The sequence below is a fragment of the Suncus etruscus genome, chromosome 13 (assembly GCF_024139225.1).
Source record: "Suncus etruscus isolate mSunEtr1 chromosome 13, mSunEtr1.pri.cur, whole genome shotgun sequence".
Taxonomy (NCBI): Eukaryota; Metazoa; Chordata; class Mammalia; order Eulipotyphla; family Soricidae; genus Suncus; species Suncus etruscus.
Genome location: NC_064860.1, coordinates 2,969,306 through 2,989,901, shown reverse-complemented (window position 1 = coordinate 2,989,901; position 20,596 = coordinate 2,969,306). Strand labels below are relative to the sequence as shown.

Below are 20,596 nucleotides of genomic sequence, written 5' to 3'. Positions count from 1 at the left end.
ACAGCGCTCACCATGACATCCTGTGCTGAGGATCTGGGAGTAAGATTGGCTGTTAATGCACTTTCTGGCGTGTGTGTGCGTGCGTGTGTGTGCGCGCGCATGTGTATGTGCATGCGTGTGTGTGTGTGTGTGTGTGTGTGTGTGTGTGTGTGTGTGTGTGTGTATTCTTTCAGGGAAAAGGCACCAGGCCAAGATCAAGTTACATAGCAAATGAGAAATTCATCTTCCAGCACCATAATTATTTTTTAATTTATTATTATTTATTTATTTATTTATTTATTTATTTATTTATTTTGGTTTTGGGGTCACACCCGGCAGCGCTCAGGGGTCACTCCTGGCTCTCTGCTCAGAAATCGCTCTTGGCAGGGACCATATGGGATGCCGGGATTTGAACCACCGTCCTTCTGGTTGCAAGGCAAACGTTTGCCTTACCTCCATGCTATCTCTCCGGCCCCTTTTAATTTAATTTTTAACTGCAAAAACAAAGTCAGGTTTTGTTTTGTTGATACATCAAGCTGTGCTCAGGGCTTACTCCTGATTGGCTTCAAGAGATCACTCCTTGGGATTTGGGGGACAATATGGAATGGCAGGGATCGAACTTGGTCAACAATGAACTAGGCAAGCACTCTGCTCATTATACTATCTCTTTAGGCCTTCATGAATGACTTTAATGTCCAAATTGTCTAAATATCTCATAATAAACATAAAAAGGGAGCAGATGCAAAAAAAACAAAGACAATAGGATTATTATGCTAGTTTCTTCTAGGCTGAAATATCAAGAAATTAAATGAGGGACCAGCTCAATGTATTTTATCTCAGCTCTATAAAATATCTAGTGCATATATGCATTTTGTAAAGACAGTGAAATGAAGTGGTTCATATTTTACCTATGTCTTTCACTTTCGTGACAATCTGTGCTACAAGTGAAGATTCACAGCAGTCTGAGGAAGGCACTAAAGTGAAGGAAAAACAAAAACACAGAATGTTTTTTTCAGAAAAGGCAAAGTATATTTAAATATTTCCATGATTAAAAATCCTATCCTGGAACCCACTTTACAGAAATAAATGCCTGGAAATTCAATCAATGAAAAGCTTTCTGATAGATCAACAAGGAGAATTTATGGAGGAAAAAAAAACACATTGGGAAGGAAATTTGGAGAAAGCAATAAATCTACAAGGTTCCTAGAAAGTACAAAAACTCAGGAGATTTTTGGAAGTAAGATAGCATTTTCTATGTAAATATTTTCTATGTAAAATAACATAAAAATAACATTTTCTTTGTAAATACAGGACTATATAAGCAAATTCATCTACTTAATTATGTTGGAATAAGATAATTTGTAAGAAAAAAAATGTCTTTCAAAAATATATTTGTGCAACACCCACCCCATCACTGCAGACAGCAGGTACCAGGACTGGCCTCAGTGAGGGCCCTTACCATTGTGCGTGGGCATGTAGGGCCGGCACAGGCTGCAGTCAAAGCCCGCATCAGCCACACTCTCCACTTCCTCTTCCAAGTTTAAGTTCTGACAAACCGCATGCATCCACCTAGAGAGATTATATCTGCACATATTAGACAATAAAACATACCAAGAACGTTTTCCTTTTAAAAAAGGGGGGAAGAGCAAAAGCACAGTGGAGAGGGGGTTTGCTTCGCACATGTTTGACCAAGTTTGATCTCTGACATCCCATAGGGTCCCCAGGAATGATTTCTGAGTGCAAGTGAGAGATAGCAAGATACAGAGAGAGAAATAGAGAGAAGACGGTTCAACAGGCTGACCACACAGGCTTTGTATGCAGGAGGAGGCCCAGGTTGATACATGGTCCTCCCTAGCAATGACCACCAAGCACCATAGGGTGTGACAATCCAAATCAACTGAAAGAAAAATAACCAAAAAACTACCAAAGGAAGCAAATGTTCTAAGAGAGAGCCCCTCATTGCAAGGAAAACTAAAAAGGTCAGTGGTGTCAAGACATCACAGCAGGAAATGTCCAGGTGTCTGCTACCTAAGACAGTGAGGTAACGTCCCAAGTTTCTTTTTCTTTCTTTTTTTCTTTTTGAGCCATTCACGGCGTTGCACAGGGGTTACCTCTGGTTCTGCACTCAGAAATTACTTCTGGCAGGCTGAGGTGGGGGACGGAGGGAGAGGGACACAATATGGGATGCCAGGGCTCAAACCCGAACCAGCCACATGCAAGGTCAATGTTCCTTCCCCCTAGTTCTGGTTCCAGCCCCAGTATCTTTTATTGCTGTCCTGCAGGGTCATACCTGTCACACTGGCGACACTGCAGGATCAGAGCTTCTTCCCGGTAGTTGCGACCGCAGATGGGGCAGCAAGACAGGCTGGCACAGGGCGCACACTGAGTGTAGTTGTTCTGCCACTCACAGCGCAGGCCAGCAGATGTGGCTCCACAGTGTCTACACCACACACACCTGCAAGCCAAGAAGCACAAGCTGTCTGGTGGGTCCAGATGGGTCTGGTGGGTAGGACTGGCTGGTGACCTGGCCGGTGACCCTAACGAGCTAGTGACCCCTATGGACTGAGTAAGCAGGACTCATGAGAGTAAGTCACGTGGCCAACGGGATCTGTTCTTTATTTTTATTTTGGCCAACTGAGGTTCTGGGAGGTACAAACCTGCTGACGATGGTTCCTCATGCTCAGAATTCGCACACCATACCCACCACCTGACCCCAAGGACTTCACATCCCTCTTTCTCAGCAGCTCCCACATCCTAACTCCACTTTCCGGGCCCTTGCTGCTGCTGCCCAGTTGCATTTCTGTGCGCCTCCTGAGAGGCACATTGGAAAAGCTCCAAGCCTGGCAGACAGGTGCCAGTGAGCACCCCAAGAGGAAGAAGCCACAACCCCGCACACCATTTGCATTTCCAGCCCCCCTTGGGCACGGTCTGCAGTGGAGGGTCCAGGCAGTAGGTGTGATAGCTGATGTCACAGTCGTCACACAGCAGGAGGCGTCCAGGGTCGGTGGCCTTCCCACATGCCTCGCACACCGTGCACTCCAAGCATCGCCAGCCCTTGTTAAGAACCACCTTCGTGATCTGCAGGAGGAAGAAGCAAACCATGTTTCCCACAGCAGTTTGCTCTACATGATCAATACCACCAATAGGTGATTGCAGTGCTTCTGCTCCTAAAAGGAAAGTGATGAGCTACTACGACTGAGCAAGGGGTTGGTCCCATAGGGAAGCAGGGACAGTCAATTCTCTGAGAAAGTTTTGCGGTGAGGACTGTGAAAACTAAGAGGGAGACCAGAGGAGACGAGCCAATGTCTCATCAGCTACCCTCAACTTCTATGCTACAAAGAACCAACAATGCCATTTGCATTGCAAACAGTGATAATATTTTTCAAATGAGATATTCCGCAGTGGAATGTATTAGATGACTACGATGGTGTAGGCCAAACAATACAGAAGTTAATTTCTGACAGACAATACACATTAAACGCAATTCCTGAAGTGAATATTATTGTGTATATACTATAATCCTAAGCAAGAAATGATCTATTTTATGTCCTTCCTTCTGAGGGGTGTTTTGGGCCACACCTACAATACTCTTAACTTTGCATTCAGGAATCACACCTGGCAGTCTCGAGGGACCATAACGGATGCCGGAGACTAAACTCAGGTTGGCCTCGTGCTAGGCTAGTGCCCTCCCTGCTGTGCTATCCCTCCGGCCCCACCAAAAAAATAATCTAGTTTCAGAATGAAAAGTGGCAGGACACTGTCCAAGCATTACAGGGACTTTGGCTTCATTGCACCAAGGCGCATTTACCTTAATACTGACACAGTAAGGATGGTAACACTGACCACACTGCGAACAGGCCAGCAGCCGCCCCTCGGCCCCTTGACCAAAGCTGCCGCACACCACGCACATGTCCTGGAATCAAGAACACACGCACACATTAGTTACTGGTGAGGCACAAACCTGCACATCATCCCAGAGTAAACACCTCTCTGAGCATACACAGCCTGAGAGTTAAGTTTACTTTGAGAAATTTCTGGGCATAAGGTAAGCTAGGACAAACCAAGAGGCATTCAACAACGGAAAGCAAAGGTGCATCCAGACCTGGTGCAAGGTGAACTTGTCGCTGCTGGAGAAAAGGACGACTGTGTTGTGCATCGAGTTCTCCTCCTCATCCTTGGTGGAAGCAGGGTCTGCGGCCGACACCTGCAGGCAGAAGCAGGGGCATGAAAGGCAGTCGCAACTACAGCAGACTTGCGCAGAGGTCGCTGAAGATGAACGAGTATCCTAGTCAGGAAGACTGAGAGCATAGATGGATGCCAGGTACAACTGGACAAACAGTTGCAGGAAAAATTTGTAACCAAGAAACAGAAAAGTCTGCTTAATGTGCCTGTGTGTGTGACAGGTTGACTTAGCGACTCAAAGACCTGCTGTGTAAAGAAACTGTGTTCTCTCTGGCACACATATGTCTGTCTCTTTCTTCCCCGAACCTATATCATAAATTAAGTCCCTTTTAATAAAAAAGATTTTAAAGCACTACAAGGCTATTATAAATTGAGACATGCTACAAGCCCATCCCACACCTGGCAGCGCTCAGGGGTACTCCTGGCTCTGCACTCAGAAATTACTACTGACAGGCTCAGGGGACCATATGGGATGCCAGGAATTGAACCTGGGTTGGCTGTGTGCAAGGCAAATGCCCTCCCCATTGTGCTATAGCTCTGGCCCCTCTACATAGAATTTTAAATTGTTTGTGGTTCATTTGTGTGTGTGTGTTTGTTTGTTTGTTTGTTTTGGGGTCACACCTGGCAGTGCTCAGGGGTTACTCCTGGCTCTATGCTCAGAAATTGCCCCAGGCAGGCACAGGGGCCATATAGGATGCCGGGATTGTGTGTGTGTGTGTGGGGGGGGGGGGCATATAGGATACCAGGATTGTGTGTGTGTGTGTGTGTTTTGGGGTCACACCTGGCAGTGCTCAGGGGTTACTCCTGGCTCTATGCTCAGAAATTGCCCCAGGCAGGCACAGGGGCCATATAGGATGCCGGGATTGTGTGTGTGTGGGGGGGGGGCATATAGGATACCAGGATTGTGTGTGTGTGTGTTTTGGGGTCACACCTGGCAGTGCTCAGGGGTTACTCCTGGCTCTATGCTCAGAAATTGCCCCAGGCAGGCACGGGGGGGGGGGCATATAGGATGCCGGAATTCGAACCACCATCCTTCTGCATGCAAGGCAAATAAATGCCTTACCTCCATGCTATTTCTCTGGCCCCATAAAATTTTAAATTGTGTTTGTATTTCACTTTTTTTTTTTTTTTTGTGGTTTTTGGGTCACACCCGGCAGTGCTCAGGGGTTATTCCTGGCTCCAGGCTCAGAAATTGCTCCTGGCAGGCACGGGAGGACCATATATGGGATGCCGGGATTCGAACCGATGACCTCCTGCATGAGAGGCAAACGCCTTACCTCCATGCTATCTCTCCGGCCCCTGTATTTCACTTTTTAAGGACTGCAGACATAGACCAGGGGAAGGTGCGTGCCTGTTTGCCTCAGTCGGATCTGGCCCAAATTCAATTCCTGGCACTGTTTGTTGATCCTGAATCAATGAATTAAAAAAATAACCTATAAAAATATCAGGTTTATTGGGGGCAGAGATAGCATGGAGGTGGGGCATTTGCCTTGCATGCAGAAGGACAGTGGTTCGAATCCCAGCATCCCATATGGTCCCTTGAACCAATTTCTGAGTGTAGAGCCAGGAGTAACCCCTGAGCGCTGCTGGGTGTGACCCCAAAACCAAAAAAAATAATAATAATAATATATATATGTATCACAATTATTTAAAAAAAATACCCATAATATTGAAAAAATTGTTAATGTTTCCTGTAAGCCTAACCAGAAATGATACGAACTAATAATTTCTAGAGTCTGAGAAAGGTGGCATCACTATAAATGCTACAAATCAGTGGTCCCAAAACATTTTTAACAGGGGGCCAGTTCACTGTCCCTCAGACCGTTGGAAGGCCAGACTATAGTAAAAACAATAACTATGAATAAATTCCTATGCAAACTGCATATATCTTATTTTGAAGTGATGAAACAAAACAGGAACAAATACACTATGTGGCCCGAAGGCAGTAGTTTTAGGACCACTGCTATAGATAGTTAAAGGATTACAATGCAGTTTTATGACCAACCTATGTCAGTTTACCTAAACATGGACAAATTCCTTGGGAAAAAATAAATATAAGAAGAAACAACCTACAACGTCCTATATCTACCAAAGAAACAGACCTGTACTTTAAGTTTTTCCCATCCATCTTACATGGATGGAGAGATAAGATAGCAGGTAAGGAATTTTCTTTTTTTTGTTTTTTGTTTTTTTGTTTTTTGTTTTTGTTTTTCAGGCCACACCCGTTTGATGCTCAGGGGTTACTCCTGGCTAAGCGCTAAGACATTGCCCCTAGCTTGAGGGGACCATATGGGACAGGGGATTGAACCGGCTTGCAAGGCAGACACCTTACCTCTAGGGCCACCTCACCGGCCCCAAGGCATTTTCTTTATACACGACTGATGCCGGTTCCATCCCCAGCACCCATATGGTTCCCAAGTCTGCCAGGAGTGATTCCTGAATCCAGAGCCCTGGGTGGGTCCTGAGCACAGCTGGAAGCAGCCCCCAAACTAAAACCAACAAAAGTTCCCATTAAAAAAAATCTTGGCTAAAACAGTTTCATTGGGCCAGAGAGATAGTACATTGGTTAGTGTTCTTACCTTGCCCTCATCCAACCTGAGTTCAATCCCTGGCATCTCATGTGGTCTCCTGAACACTGCCAGGAGTAATTTCTGAATTCAAAGCCTATTGTCAGGTGTGACCCAAAAAGAAATTTTTTTTTCTCTTTTTTTTTATTTCTTAGAAAAATTTTTTAAAAAAATGTTACACCAGCGTTTGAGCCAAGGTATAATGGATAGGGTGTTTGCCTTGCATTTGGCTGACCTGGGTTCTATCCTTGCACCTCATTTGGTTCCCTGAGTCTGCCAGGAGAAGCCTTGAGCACTGTCAGATGTGACCCAAAATCCAAATTTCTTTAGACTTTTTTTTTGATTTGAGGTCACACCCAGTGGTGCTCAGAAATCGCTCCTGGCAGGCTCAGGGGACCATGTGGGATGCCAGGATTCGAACCACTGTCAGTCCTGGGTTGGTTGCTTGCAAGGCAAACACCCTACTGCTATGCTATCTCCGACCCTTAAAATTTTTTTTCACCAATGAATCGATAAGTAACATGTAGAAGAACTATTTTTATAACACTGAAGAGATTACATGCTTCACACTCTACTCTCTGAAACCACCATGATAGAGCAAGACCATTATCCAGAGGGTCCTCCCAGGAGTGGATGGCCCACCTTCCTCTGGAGAATAATAATCACTCAATGCCCACTGGAGACCCCTTCTTTTAGGGGCCCCAAAGATGCACAGTAGGAGTGCTATCCTGAGCATGTACCTCATGAACACAGAACAAAACCCCAAAGCATCATGATCAGGCAGAATTAATCACAGGAATACAACATGGTTTTGGCAAACCAGGGTAAAAATTTTCAGCTGACATGAGTCCTCATCTAAACAATCTAGTCATCTCTAAATAAAAAGCATTTGACAAAATTCAACACCTATTCTGAACTTTTTAAAAAAGAATGGCCAGAAAATTATTAATATAAAGGGAGTGGTCTGAAATTGATCAAGTTCTGTCTAAACATAAAATAAAAACACCATAATTAATTTGACAAAAAGTTAAGAAAAATGAAAGACATTATTGTAATGATGCCCAAAGACAATAGAGATGAGGGCAGAAGGACTGGCCCACAATATGAGGCTTGCCACAAAGAGTGATGAGTTCAGTTAGAGAAATAACTACACTGAGAGTTATCATGACAATGGCAGTGAGTGAGAAAAGTAGAATACCTGTCTTGAATATAGGCAGGGGGTGGGGGAAGAGGGAAATGGGGGGCATTGGTGGTGGGAAGGTTGACTGGTATGGGGGGGTATTCTTTTTATACTAAAACCCAGCTACAATCATGTTTGTAATCATGATGCTTAAAGATATATATAAAGGATAATTGAAAAAAATTTTTAAAAGCTTCCACTCCACAATCAAAAATCCCTAGGGCTATGTTATAGAATCTTACCAATTCTTTTCAACAGTTCATTGAGGGGGCCAGAGACATCACACAGTGGGTGGGGTACTTGCCTTGGCTATAGCTTGCAGGGCTGAGGAGTTGGTAGGTAAATTTTCTGACTCCAGGTACCCAAAATTTCCTCCGACTACTACTCCACAACCCTGCAGGCTTGATCCCTGACATCCCATATGGTCTCCCAAACCTACCAGGAGTAACCCCTAAGCACCACCAGATGTGGCCCCAAAACAAAACAAAACACTCCCCCCCAAAAAAAATAAAAAAACCATCACTGATGGGCCAGAAGATAGCATGGAGGTAGGCATTTGCCTTGCATGCAGAAGACAGTAGTTTGAATTCTGGCATCCATATGGTCCCTCAAGCCTGCCAGGAGTGATTTCTGAGCATAGAGCCAGGAGTAACCCCTGAGCGCTTCTGGGTGTGACCCAAAAAAAACAAGAACAAAAACAAAACAAAAACAAAATAAAAAAATAAAATAAAATAAAAAACATGCACTGAAAGCTAACAATAAACATAACAGAACACAGAAATCAAAGCTGCGGACACAGCTCAGCCAGAGAATCTAAGTCTAATCCTAAGCCCCATGTTCATGTCCAAATTGAGAAACATAAAATTCATGTACAGGAGCCAGAGAGCTAACATAACAGGGAGGCCATTTGCCTGGCATGAGGCTGACCCAGGATCTATCCTCTGCATCCTATATGGTCCCCTACCTAAGTCTCGCCAGGAGTTATCCCTGAGTGCCATGCCGTGCCCCAAGTAACCTGAGCACCACCAGATGGGCCACCAAACAAGAAGCAAACACCCATCTCCAGGCATGTTCATGTGACAAAGAAACATTCAGAGCACTGCAGCCAACTCACCAGCAAACACCTACAAGAATGATGGCCATCAGATACAAAAGTCTTATGCGAAAGCTAGTATTTCTAGAAATTAGCAACTGACAAACACCATCTGAAATGACAATACTTCCATCTGTAAATGCATGAACACAAAAAAAAAAAAAAAACTGGAAGAAAAACCCTGGCCTCAATATCCTGTCGTTGAGAACGACAGGAATTCCTGAGCATAAGTCAAGAGAACCTTAGTAAATGGAGTTCGACTGTGTCATGTGCTGAGACTTAAAATGCTGAACACGTCATTTTCCATGCATGCCAACCTAGGTTCGTTCCACAGCATTCCATATGCCCCCCCAAGTCTGCCAGGAGTAATTCCTGAGTGCCTTTAGGTGAGACCAAAGAAAAGTAAAAATTTCATTTTAGATTGTTTCAAGAGTATCTTAAAGAGAAGAAAATACACTTTGATCAGAAAACCCCCAATGGTGGGTCCAAGCTGTAGGCATTTGCCTGCATGCAGCTGACCTAAGATGGACCCAGGTTTGATTCCCAGCATCCCATATGGTCCCCTGAGCCTTCCAGGAAATATTTCTGAGTGCAAAGCCAGAAGTAACTCCTGTTGCCACCTGGGGTGCAAAAAACAAACAAAAAGAAAACCCCCTATGGTTAAACAACTGGTTGACTGAAGATTCAAGATGCAAAATAATGATGCCTGCCCAGTGCACATAGCTGATCTGTGTTCCAAAATTCTGACACCCCAATGTGGTTTCTCAAGAGTGACCACTGAGCACAGAACCAGAAGTAAGCCCTGAGCACCACTGGGTATGTCCACCCAACCCTCAAAAAAGGGCAAATATCTTCATCTTGGATTTGGGGCAAGGGATGACACAGAAAGATCAAAGGTCGGACCCGGAGAGGTAGCACAGCGGCGTTTGCCTTGCAAGCAGCAGATCCAGGACCAAAGGTGGTTGGTTCGAATCTCGGTGTCCCATATGGTCCCCCCTGCCTGCCAGGAGCTATTTCTGAGCAGACAGCCAGGAGTCACCCCTGAGCACCGCAGGGTGTGACCCAAAAACCAAACAAACAAACAAACAAAAAAAAAAAAAAAGAAAGATCAAAGGTCACACAAAGTCAGTGATAAACAACAACTTGAGAAAGTAGGAAGTATCAAAAAAAAACATTAAATATCTGACTGGAGGTTCTTAAAAACAGTCAAGTCAGGGCCTAGGATGCAAGTCAAAAGCAGGCACTGTTTATGAGGCAGGAAAAAGTGATATCAAGTTAAAAATTAAGCCTGTTCACGTGACTCTAAGATCTAGACCGTTTGCTATGGTGAGACCATCGCCAGCTGCATAGGATGAAGAGAGCAAGGGTAGAGGAGATGGTTCTTACCCCGGGTAACACCACCGCCCCAAGGCCACTTTTCAACTTGGACCGGCCTCGGCCACCACGTCCAGCAAGCCCAGCACCACGAGGTCTCCGCTTTCCTGGAAATCCTGCCCCTCGACCCTACACGAGAGAGGAAGAAGTCAGCATTCACATGTTACACAGACACTCTCTTACTCAGACCAATTCCTAGCCACACCTGCCTTATTTTGACCTTTTGATATTCTGCGATGACAGGCTAAGTGGGCTATGACTCATAATCTTAAGAGACAAACCTGGACTCGGTCACTGTGAATACAGCCTTCATTCTGCCCTGTTTCCAAAGAAGGATCAAAAAAATCATCGTGAGCAGAGTCTAGGGTAAGGAAGGGCCATTGACCCATACAGTTCTCAGGGCTTATTATAGCCCAGTCGTGCTCTGGACACCTGTCACTCTAACCAGCTCAGAGGGTCGGTAAGTTAGAAATAATTGCACTCGGGGACCGAAGGGAAGACTTGCTAATAGTCACAGAATCAGTGAGCCTGGCCCTAAAGTCCCTGTTCGACACCATGGGAACAGCACAGACCCTTGCTTTGGGCTGGTGAACAGCAGTTCCTGGGCTTCTATGATTAAAAACATTCATTTCCTTTAGTATTCAATAGTTGCATAAAATGAACAGATAAAATCCATTCTCCCAGAGTAGAGGCCAATTTTATTTGGAGATTATTGGAATATGGATAAACATTGACCAAAAAATAAATAAATAAAAAGACTTGCTTTTACACAACAAGGGCAACACTTGAAATGGAAATAATTTATCTGGGCATTTTTGTTGTTTTTTTAAATACAGCACATGAAAAAAGTCTAGGGAAAGCATGATCGAGTTCCTTGAAATTTAGCAAATACTTGTTTCCTCATTGGACTCATAGATTACTCCCTGCAAAAATATCAGCATCTACACAAACAAGGGCTGTTTAAAAGTGACTGAAATGCTCAGTATAGTGCTTTGCTGTGACTTCCTGAGAAATAATACATCACACTTTGATGTAAAGGGAGCTTGTTCCCTAAGTGACACACACACACACACACACACACACACGCACGCACACACACACAAATCTTCCCCACAACCTGCTGTCCTGTGAGCATTCAGCACACCCAGAACAAGTGCATGAAGGGCTTGAGCTGCTCCAGTTCTAATAAAAGCTGCCAACTTTCCGTTCTCAAACCCTCTTTGAAAAGGCAAGGATCAACCTGAACAGTTTTGCCTTTAAAACAGGTATAAAGAGTTTCACAGAGTCACTGACTCAATGCTCTGGTCATTCCTGACATCCAACCATACAAGACTGGATGAAAGCCCCACCTCACCCCAAAAATTGTAATATTTATTCCAAACTGAAATAAATCACTCTCTGCTCTAAGAGCATATTATTTATGCTTTTAGCATCTTACATGCTTCATCGGAATGAGTTGTAAATTGTGCTCTTACTGGGGCCAATAGTAAAAAGTAAATAAAATCTAGAACTCCTTTGACATTGATTAGTTAATCAGCCTCATTCCAGATTTATAGTAAATAAAAAAAATGGCCTCCTCTAATCAGAAAAGCACTGACTTTTCTGTGACACTCTCAAGTTAATTTTCGGGTAGAAATGACTTAGATGACTTAACTTGCTTCAAAGGACTAGGAGAGTCATCCAGTAATTACAAGGTAGTGGCTCAACACAGATAGCCAAGCCCCGTGTTAGTCTGGGCCCTTGCCTTAATGCATAATAAACACATTCCTGTCCTGTCCCTTTTTGGTTTTGCCTCCCATTAAGCAACAAAACTTTACCATAAATGAACAGATCTTTAAGTACCTCGGAGCCTATGTGACAGGGATTTTCCCCCTTACAGAAATAATTATGATAGAAAACAACCATAAAAATGTACAAAAATTTTCAGACTTTTACAGTCACGTAAAATAGCAATTTAATTTCCATGATGTTACTTCTTCATAGTCAAGTTTTTAGACAAAAAAAAAAAAAAGTGGTTCTAGAAACACAATTATTTTTAAACCTAGAGAATCAATTAACTTCGGACCAAATCGATAAGAAATGATATATGAATGCAAATGCAGTTTTATTTACCACTTTGATGCTCCAAATGGGCCCGCCTGCAAGCTGCCTGGGTTTAAAAATGTCCCGGCCTTCTGGAGTGTCGGGGGACCAGGAGGGCGGGCTCAAGTGCTATGGGCGCTCCAGGCCCCCTAGGATATGGCAGGTGAGAAAATAGATGTGTAAAACTCAGCAACAGAAAAGGTCAAAGCCAGCAACTAAGGAATTAGAACAGCAAAAACAAATGCATACGTATGGAAATTTAGGACAAATTGCTTCAAGGAAGGAAAAAGAAACTTATAGTGACTTTAAACTTAAAATGTTGTAACAACAATTTACATTATTCTGGTAGAAACAACATTGTAATGAAATATTGAAAATTCAGTTCTCATGACATCAACATTAATGAAAGCTGGGCTGCGATCTTAATTCCAAAATATAAATAAAAGTCAAACAAATGACCACAATACCATAAGAAATTATTTGGGATTTTTTTTTCTTCTAACAGCTATATATAACTAGAAAGGAAAGTTAGATAAGCTTATAAACCTAGTACAATTAACTACCAAACCCAGTACAAATAGGCCAAGAAATGCAAACAGAAACATGAGCAATCAATAGACATTTCCACAATAAACTGTAGAAAGTTCACTTGTCACCAAATACCAGGATCATTAAATTTGGGGGAAGGTGGTCACACTCAGCAGTACTCGGGTTATTTCTGGCTCTATGCTCAGAATTCGCTCCTGGCAGGCACGGGGGACCATATGGGATGCCGTATTCAAACCACCAAACATCTTACCTCCATGCTATCTCTCCAGCCCAAAGATCATTAACTTTTAATTCACTTTTTCTCAGTGATGTCTAAAATGGCCACACCCTGTTGTGCTCAGAGGTGAATCCTTATTCCTGGCTCTGCTCTCAGAAATCACTCCTGGTGGCTGGACAGATAGCACAGCGGTAGGGCCAGGAATGATTTCTGGGCGCAGAGCCAGGAGTAATCACTTAGCACCGCCAAGTATGGCCCAAAAACCGGGGGAAAAAAAAAAAAAAGAAAGAGAAAGAAAAGAAGGAAAGAGGAGGAGAGAGAGGAGAGAGAGGGAGAGAGAAAGGGAGAGAGGGAGAAGAGAGAGAGGAGAGAGAGGGAGAGAGAGGAGAGAGAGAGAGGGGAGGAGAGGAGGAGGAGAGGAGAGGAGGGAGGGAGGGAGAGAGAGAGAGAGAGAGAGAGAGAGAGAGAGAGAGACAGAGAGAGAGAGAGACAGAGAGAGAGAGAGACAGAGATCACTCCTGGCAGGTTTGGGGACTATATGGGATGCTAGGGATGGGACCCAAGTTAGCCATGTGAAAGGCAAATGCCCTCCCCACTGTACTATCACTTGGGCCTCAAAAATCTCAAGTTTCTTGAAGGGGTTTTCCGGTTCTTCAGGGATACTCCAGGCAGTGCTCAGGATATGGTACAGTGCCAGTATTGAACCCAGGGCTTTCCATGCCAGTAATGTGCCTCAGTTTTGAGCCAGACCCACATAACACACCTGCTGAATAACCTGCAACACATATTAAATAGGGTAGTTCAACAATATACAGTATGATCTTCCCAGTTAGGTGACAAAAGTTTAAGAAACAAAACTCTGAGCAGGTTCCCCAAAAGAACATTTAGGTCGAAAATGACGAACTCTGCTCATCACAGTCTCCCAGTCGTTCCCCCCGCCTGACCTTGAAATCTGGGTGCCTCCCGACCTGATGGATGTCTTTGGGCTCTACTCCTGAGGGAAGCTGGAGGTTGGGAGTTCTCACTCCTAGCTCTCTACAGGCTGGCTCTGGCTCTGCACTCGGTGGGGTGGGGGTGTTGTCACTGGGCTCTGTGCTCAAGGCTCATTCCTAACTGTACTCGGGGCTCACTCTTGACTCTGCACTCAGGACTCTTTCCTTGCTCTGTGCTCAGGGAGTTTAGGGGACCTTCAGATACTGAGGCCGGTACTGGTCAAACACTAGCAATCACCAGTGCCCCTGTACTCCTGACCTGCTCTGACTCCTTCCTGCATTTTCACTTTTCCCAATACCACGTCTAAAATGGAGCCAAAGATGGTGCTCATACGAAGGGTTTCATCCCTGGCACCTACCAGGAGCTCCCCTGACATGCAGCACCCCAATAATAATCAAACTCTCAGTTTAGCTGTTGAGAGGCCCCAGTGGAATCTTCCATGTACTGCTCCTGGATGCTTACCCTCATTCCCTTTACTACACTGCAGCTGTCACCCTACCTCCAGCCTGCATCCAGTCTTGGGGCCTAGTCCCCATGTACAGTGAACCCTACTGTTGGGCTACCCCTTATTTTACCTAAAACAAAGTTTACCCCTGGTTTCTTTGTATCTGTTTGTTTACAACTTGGTTTCACCCAAAACAAAGATAATCTTACTTATAAATCTGGGTGGGTTTACAGACATCTGTACTCAATACAAATGGTAGTTCTGGCAGGCAGAGATGTCCATGCTAGGTAGAAGACTGCCACCCTCAGCCTGATCTGGATTGTTTCTTGTGCGACCCTGATTCAGATTCGTTCACTTGGGTTTGGAGATACGGTGTATGGGGTGATTTTGTACCTCACTAACCCAGCCATGCAGCCCAGTACCCCAGCTCATGCAGCAGAGTCTACCTTAAAGCCCTCTTGGTCCTTTTAGTTGGTAGTTCACTGAACATATCTTAAGAAAGAAAAAAAAATAGTATCTTAAGAAGTCAGATTCTGCTAACATGTTCATCACCATTCATAATTTAAAAGCTAACTTTGGTGCTAGAACTGGATCTTGTCTCCAAAGGATTTATCCATCCTCTAGCAAGGGCACAGAGAGCAAGGGCCCCCTCAGATCAGAAGTGTGTGGGTGCCATTTCAGGGATAATTCAAAGCTCACTCACTCAGAAGAAACTTGGAGAAGAAAAACATTATAAATTTTAATAAGAATTTGTATCATGAAACACTGGAAGAGAGATTCTGTGAAACTTAAAGGAGCTGAAAATTATAGTTATACTTTGTTTTAGGCCAGACCCAGTGGTACTCATGAGTTTACTCCTGGCTCTGTAATCAGGAATCATTCCTGTCCTGTCAGGACATGGAAGGACCATATGTGATACCAGGGATAGAACCCAGGTTGGCCACTCTAAGGCAAGCACCTTACTTGCTTTCCTATCTCTCCAGTCCATACTTTGATATTTTGACCAAGAAGAGGCTCCAAGCCCATTGTTAAGTCTTAAAATGGACTTAAAATGGCCATCATGATCAATTTCCCTTATGAACTGCCCGTCAGATCTCAGCTTTGAGGGGAAAAGAAACCATCAATAGCCACTCAGTCTCTTGTCTTGGGTACAGAGCTCAGGGCCCACAGTAACAGAGTAAAGGGGAAGCAACTAAGACAGGGCACAGGAGTGGGAACCAGCATCCGAGTTTGCGGGGTGCTTTCTCAGTGGGAGTCTGGGTCCCACCATACCCCACAGTGATTCCAGCCCTACTGGCCCAGGTCAGATGACAAAGTACTGCCCAGCCCTTACTGTTTTGGGGTGTCCTGGGGCCTGCAGAGCAGTGTTTGGAGTTCAGGAGATGGAATCAGGATTGGAAGCAGCACCCCAATGCCCTCTGGCTCCTCCTGTCTTCCCAAGTTCCTTAACCTTCTTCTAGCATGGTCTCAGTCCTGGAAGCTGGCACCCAGTCTCATGCCATGGCCCCCTTTTACACACAGGTCACACCCATATTCTTCGGGCTCCTGGGAGCTTGTGAGCCCAAAACTCATGGATCTCAAACTCTCCCCACTACCAACTCCTTAAACTAGCTGCAAAACCGTATGTGAGAGAGTAGAGAGGAGAGGGCAGGGAGGGAAGGAGAGGGAGAGAGAGCAGAGGTGGGAGTGGTCAGGGCATCCGCTATCATGGCCAATGTGACACCCCCCTCCCCAACTCAGCTGGTGTGTTCTGCAGCACCCAAATCTGACCCATGAATCTCAGCATGCAGCTATGGTCTGAGACTCCAGAACCTCCAGACAAGCACAAGGAAGTAGGAATCACATGACCCTGAAGAATTACTGCCCTGGGACACTTTCCCTCCAAGGACACCAGGTTGCCAGATAAGCTTCTGGTCCCTCCTGAGAAACCTCACCCACCTCTGCAGGACTGGGCTGACCTCTCCCTTGCCCTAGGTGAACACAACAGGACACCCAAAGCTATGCCGCCCTGCACGGCTCAGAGCTAAAGAAGTGACCCAGTACCATATTGACTATTAGAATGCGTCATTAGCTGTGGTGATTCTTTTCATGGACAAACTTTGATATAAACAGTTCTTCGCCAGCTAGTGTAGTCTCCCCAGGCCCACAACACCTTTGGGACCTTCATTCTAAAGGGTAGCCTCTACATTGATCTGCGACCCCAGGGTACTTTCCACGGTACCACTGATCCTGACCACCACAGTCCAGGCAGGTCCCAGGCTCTCACAGTAATCAGTGTTTCAATTAAACTACAGAAATCCTCATGTGGAATTTCATCTCATCGACCTTTCTCTCCTTCTAGCAATTACAGGGAAAATAGAAAAATATAATATAGACTCATTTGTAAAGGTAAGTCACCTAATTTGTGTTAATATTTGGTTTTGGTGCCCAGCAATTGAGGGATTGCTACATGTGGAGCTTGGTGGATCATATGTGGTGCTAGAGGTCAAGTCCGTATTGGCCACAAACCAGGCAAGCACCTTAATCCGTGTGTTCAATCTCCAACCCCAGAAGGCCACATTTTTAGTGTAAATCAGTGCATCATCTATTCACATAAACAGCAAAAAGTGGGGCCGGAGAGATAGCACAGAGGTAAGGCGTTTGCCTTGCATGCAGAAGGTCATTGGTTCGAATCCTGGCATCCCATATGGTCCCCCGAGCCTACCAGGAGCGATTTCTGAGCGTAGAGCCAGGAGTAACTCCTGAGCACTGCCAGGTGTGACCCAAAAACCAAGGAAAAAAAAAAAAAAAAGAACAGCAAAAGTTTACACTAATAAAAACCTCTTTATTCTTTTTGTTTTGTTTTGTTGTTTTTGGGCCACACCCAGCATTGCTCAGGGGTTACTCCTGGCTGTCTGCTCAGAAATAGCTCCTGGCAGGCAGGCACGGGGGACCATATGGGACACCGGGATTCGAACCAACCACCTTTGGTCCTGGATCGGCTGCTTGCAAGGCAAATGCAGCTGTGCTATCTCTCCGGGCCCCTCTTTATTCTTTTTTTTTTTTTTTTTTTTGTCTTGAACCATCCCTGCAGTGCTCAGGGAACCATGTGGTGCCAGGGACCAACTTGGGGGACTCAGTCCCAATCACATTCTTTTTAATAGCGTCTAAGACAGCATCGGGTACATTGGCTTTGCCTATTTACATGAAAATATGTAACAAGAGGGCACGTTCTCTTCCTTTAGTGAATAGTGTGTTGTATGATAAGATTTATAAATCTGATTTAATGGTTTACTTCTTTCACTTCATCTCCAAAACAAAACCCAAATTTTCAGCAGGACTTACTCAGAGATTTACATTTACAATCCAAATATAGAGCCCCACAATTAAAGAAGCTTCATCTTAGCAACTGATCGTTCCCCTATTCTCTGCAGCTCATCATCAGTTTTTCTCTTACAAGAGGTTATGAAGCCTACTTGTTCGTTTACAGCTCTTCATGTACATGCTTGCCATTCACTAAAAGGAGTTTTGACGGCTCATAGTAAAATTAAATTGATGAAAATGAGGACATCCAGTTCATATCAAGTGGTTATGCGTTCATAATGAAGTGCCATTGGGACCATAATGTGTCAAAATGTATTATAATCTCGAATCAGTCTTTAAAAGTAGGGAAATTTCTAAACTTTATTGACAAAACAAGAATGATCAAATAAAATAAAGGAAAAAATTTGTCAAAGTTTATCGAACTATTTAGTCCAAAATACTTTTCTTTTGTGTGTGGTTTTTGGGCCACACCCAGTGACACTCAGGGGTTACTCCTGGTTATGCGCGCAGAAATCTCTCCTGGCTTGGGGGACCACCATATAGGATGATGGGGATCGAACCCAAATCCATCCTGGGTCAGCCATGTGCAAGGCAAACACCCTATCGCTGTGTTATCGATCCGGCCCCTTGATTGTTGTTGTTGTTTTTTAAATAAAATTTTCTTAAGATGTTTAAGACTGGGGCTGGAGCAATGCACAAGCCGTAAGGTGTCTGCCTTGCGTGCACTAGCCTAGGATGGACCCTTGGAGTCCCAGATGGGCCCCCAAGCCAGGGGCGATATCTGAGCACATAGCCAGGAATAACTCCTGAATGTCACCAGGTATAGCCCAAAAACCAAAAAAAAAAGTTTAAGATTATCTAGAAAATGGGACCGGAGAGATAGCATGGAGGTAAGGCGTTTGCCTTTCATGCAGAAGGATGGTGGTTTGAATCCTGGCATCCCATATGGTCCCCTGTGCCTGCCAAGGGCAATTTCTGAGCATAGAGTCAAGAGTAACCCTTGAGTGCTGCCAGGTGTGACCCAAAAACCAAAAAAAAAAAGATTATCTAGAAAATAATGTATAAGGGTTGCAAACATGGCTAAGGACTATGAATGAGTGAGATCACGGGTTTGTAAAATAAATAAATAAATAAATAAATAAATAAATAAATAAATAAATAAATAAATAAAATATACTTAATAAAAATTTTCAATACCATAAAGAAAACAATCAAACTAGAATATCACTGTGGAGGAAGAGACATGGAACAAAACACAAAAAGCACATCTGGTTTCAATGACAGAAACCAAACAAGGCCCACGTGGGCACCCCACCAGGATGAACCCAGATCTCACTAGTTCTGGCTTCCCCAGAGTTGTACCACTAAGCTACCTTACCCCCAAGCCTTCCATTGCTTCTGAGGAACATTTCATATGTTTAAACATAAAAATAGCCATCCACCAGCAGTGACACTAATAACTGCTAGGGTGAGAGTGAAAGGAATGGTTTGAAGTTGTTTGGGGGGAAAGCAGGAAAGATGGTACCGTGGGTAAGGAGCTCGCCTTGCACACATACACACAAACAAAATATTACCAAAGGATGCACATGGAGATGCATGCATATGCAAGTATATCCACAAAGTATCTAAGTATATAAAAATTTTGGATACTGATAACCTACCATACATAGAACAATTTGAAAAGGGCTCAGAGGTGAAGCTTGCCTGTGCACAGAACCAAACTCATTCTGTGGCACTGCCCGAAGAAGTGGAGAGGGGTTCCAAGGCCACTGCTGCTGGAGACCTCAACAACACAGCCAACAGGCATGACCTCTGGGGCAGCACAACCCCAACCATAAGGAGTGAACGATGGAAGAGGTGAATTGGTGGAATCAGCAGAAAAAAGTAATGTATTTCTACTGCCATTCTTAGAGAAAGCCAAGCTGGAGCGAGAGTACGTGTGTGTAAGGCACTTGTTTTGCATAAGTCTGACCCAGATTCAATCCCTGGCTCTGCATAACGTCCCCTGTGCATAGCCAGGGATCATTTCAGAGCAGAGAGCCAAAGTAAGCCTTGAAATAAACAAAAGCCCCAAAATGAACAAAGCACATGAGAAGAAATGTCTGCCCATGCCTGTGCCTAAAAGAAAGAACAAAATCTACAGAGCTAATACAGGACTCCAGTTCAATTTTCTATCTGTAGTGAATAAACTTTATCTGAATTTGATTTAGAGGCGGTGAATTTTTAATCAAAATAAAATCCAACTTTATTACTCTTTTGAGCAGCTAAATTCCAAAATCAACTACTATTCCTATCAAAAAGTCAACCAGTCACAAAATAGCTTTTTGTGGGAGGGCTCTTGCCTTTAAAGTGGCTGGTCCAGGTTCCATTCCCAGCACTACTTATGATTCCCCCAAGCCTGCCAGGAGTCATCCCTGAGCACAGAGTCAGGAGTCAAGTCCTGAGCACTGCCAGGTATGGCCCAAAGACAAAACAAACAAACAAACAAACAAACAAAACAAAAACAAAGTCAAACCTCAAAACCAAGAAACTGAAACTCAAAGTTATTTGTGTAGCTAATAATTTGCGGGGGTGAGTGTGGGGGCACATCCTGCCTTTTTTTGGACCACACCCAGCTACGCTCTTGAATCAC

General features: G+C 44.3%; 1 protein-coding gene across 1 annotated transcript in view; it reads right to left on the bottom strand.

Moving 5' to 3' along the window:
- Positions 1 to 20,596, bottom strand: part of KMT2C (lysine methyltransferase 2C) — a 214,602-nt gene that overhangs the window by 69,206 nt on the left and 124,800 nt on the right. The window contains 9 exon segments of the mRNA XM_049785972.1: positions 888 to 953; positions 1,439 to 1,548; positions 2,270 to 2,434; positions 2,876 to 3,057; positions 3,788 to 3,892; positions 4,082 to 4,183; positions 10,388 to 10,504; positions 12,488 to 12,582; positions 12,585 to 12,606. Coding sequence (XP_049641929.1) covers positions 888 to 953; positions 1,439 to 1,548; positions 2,270 to 2,434; positions 2,876 to 3,057; positions 3,788 to 3,892; positions 4,082 to 4,183; positions 10,388 to 10,504; positions 12,488 to 12,582; positions 12,585 to 12,606 — 964 coding nt within the window.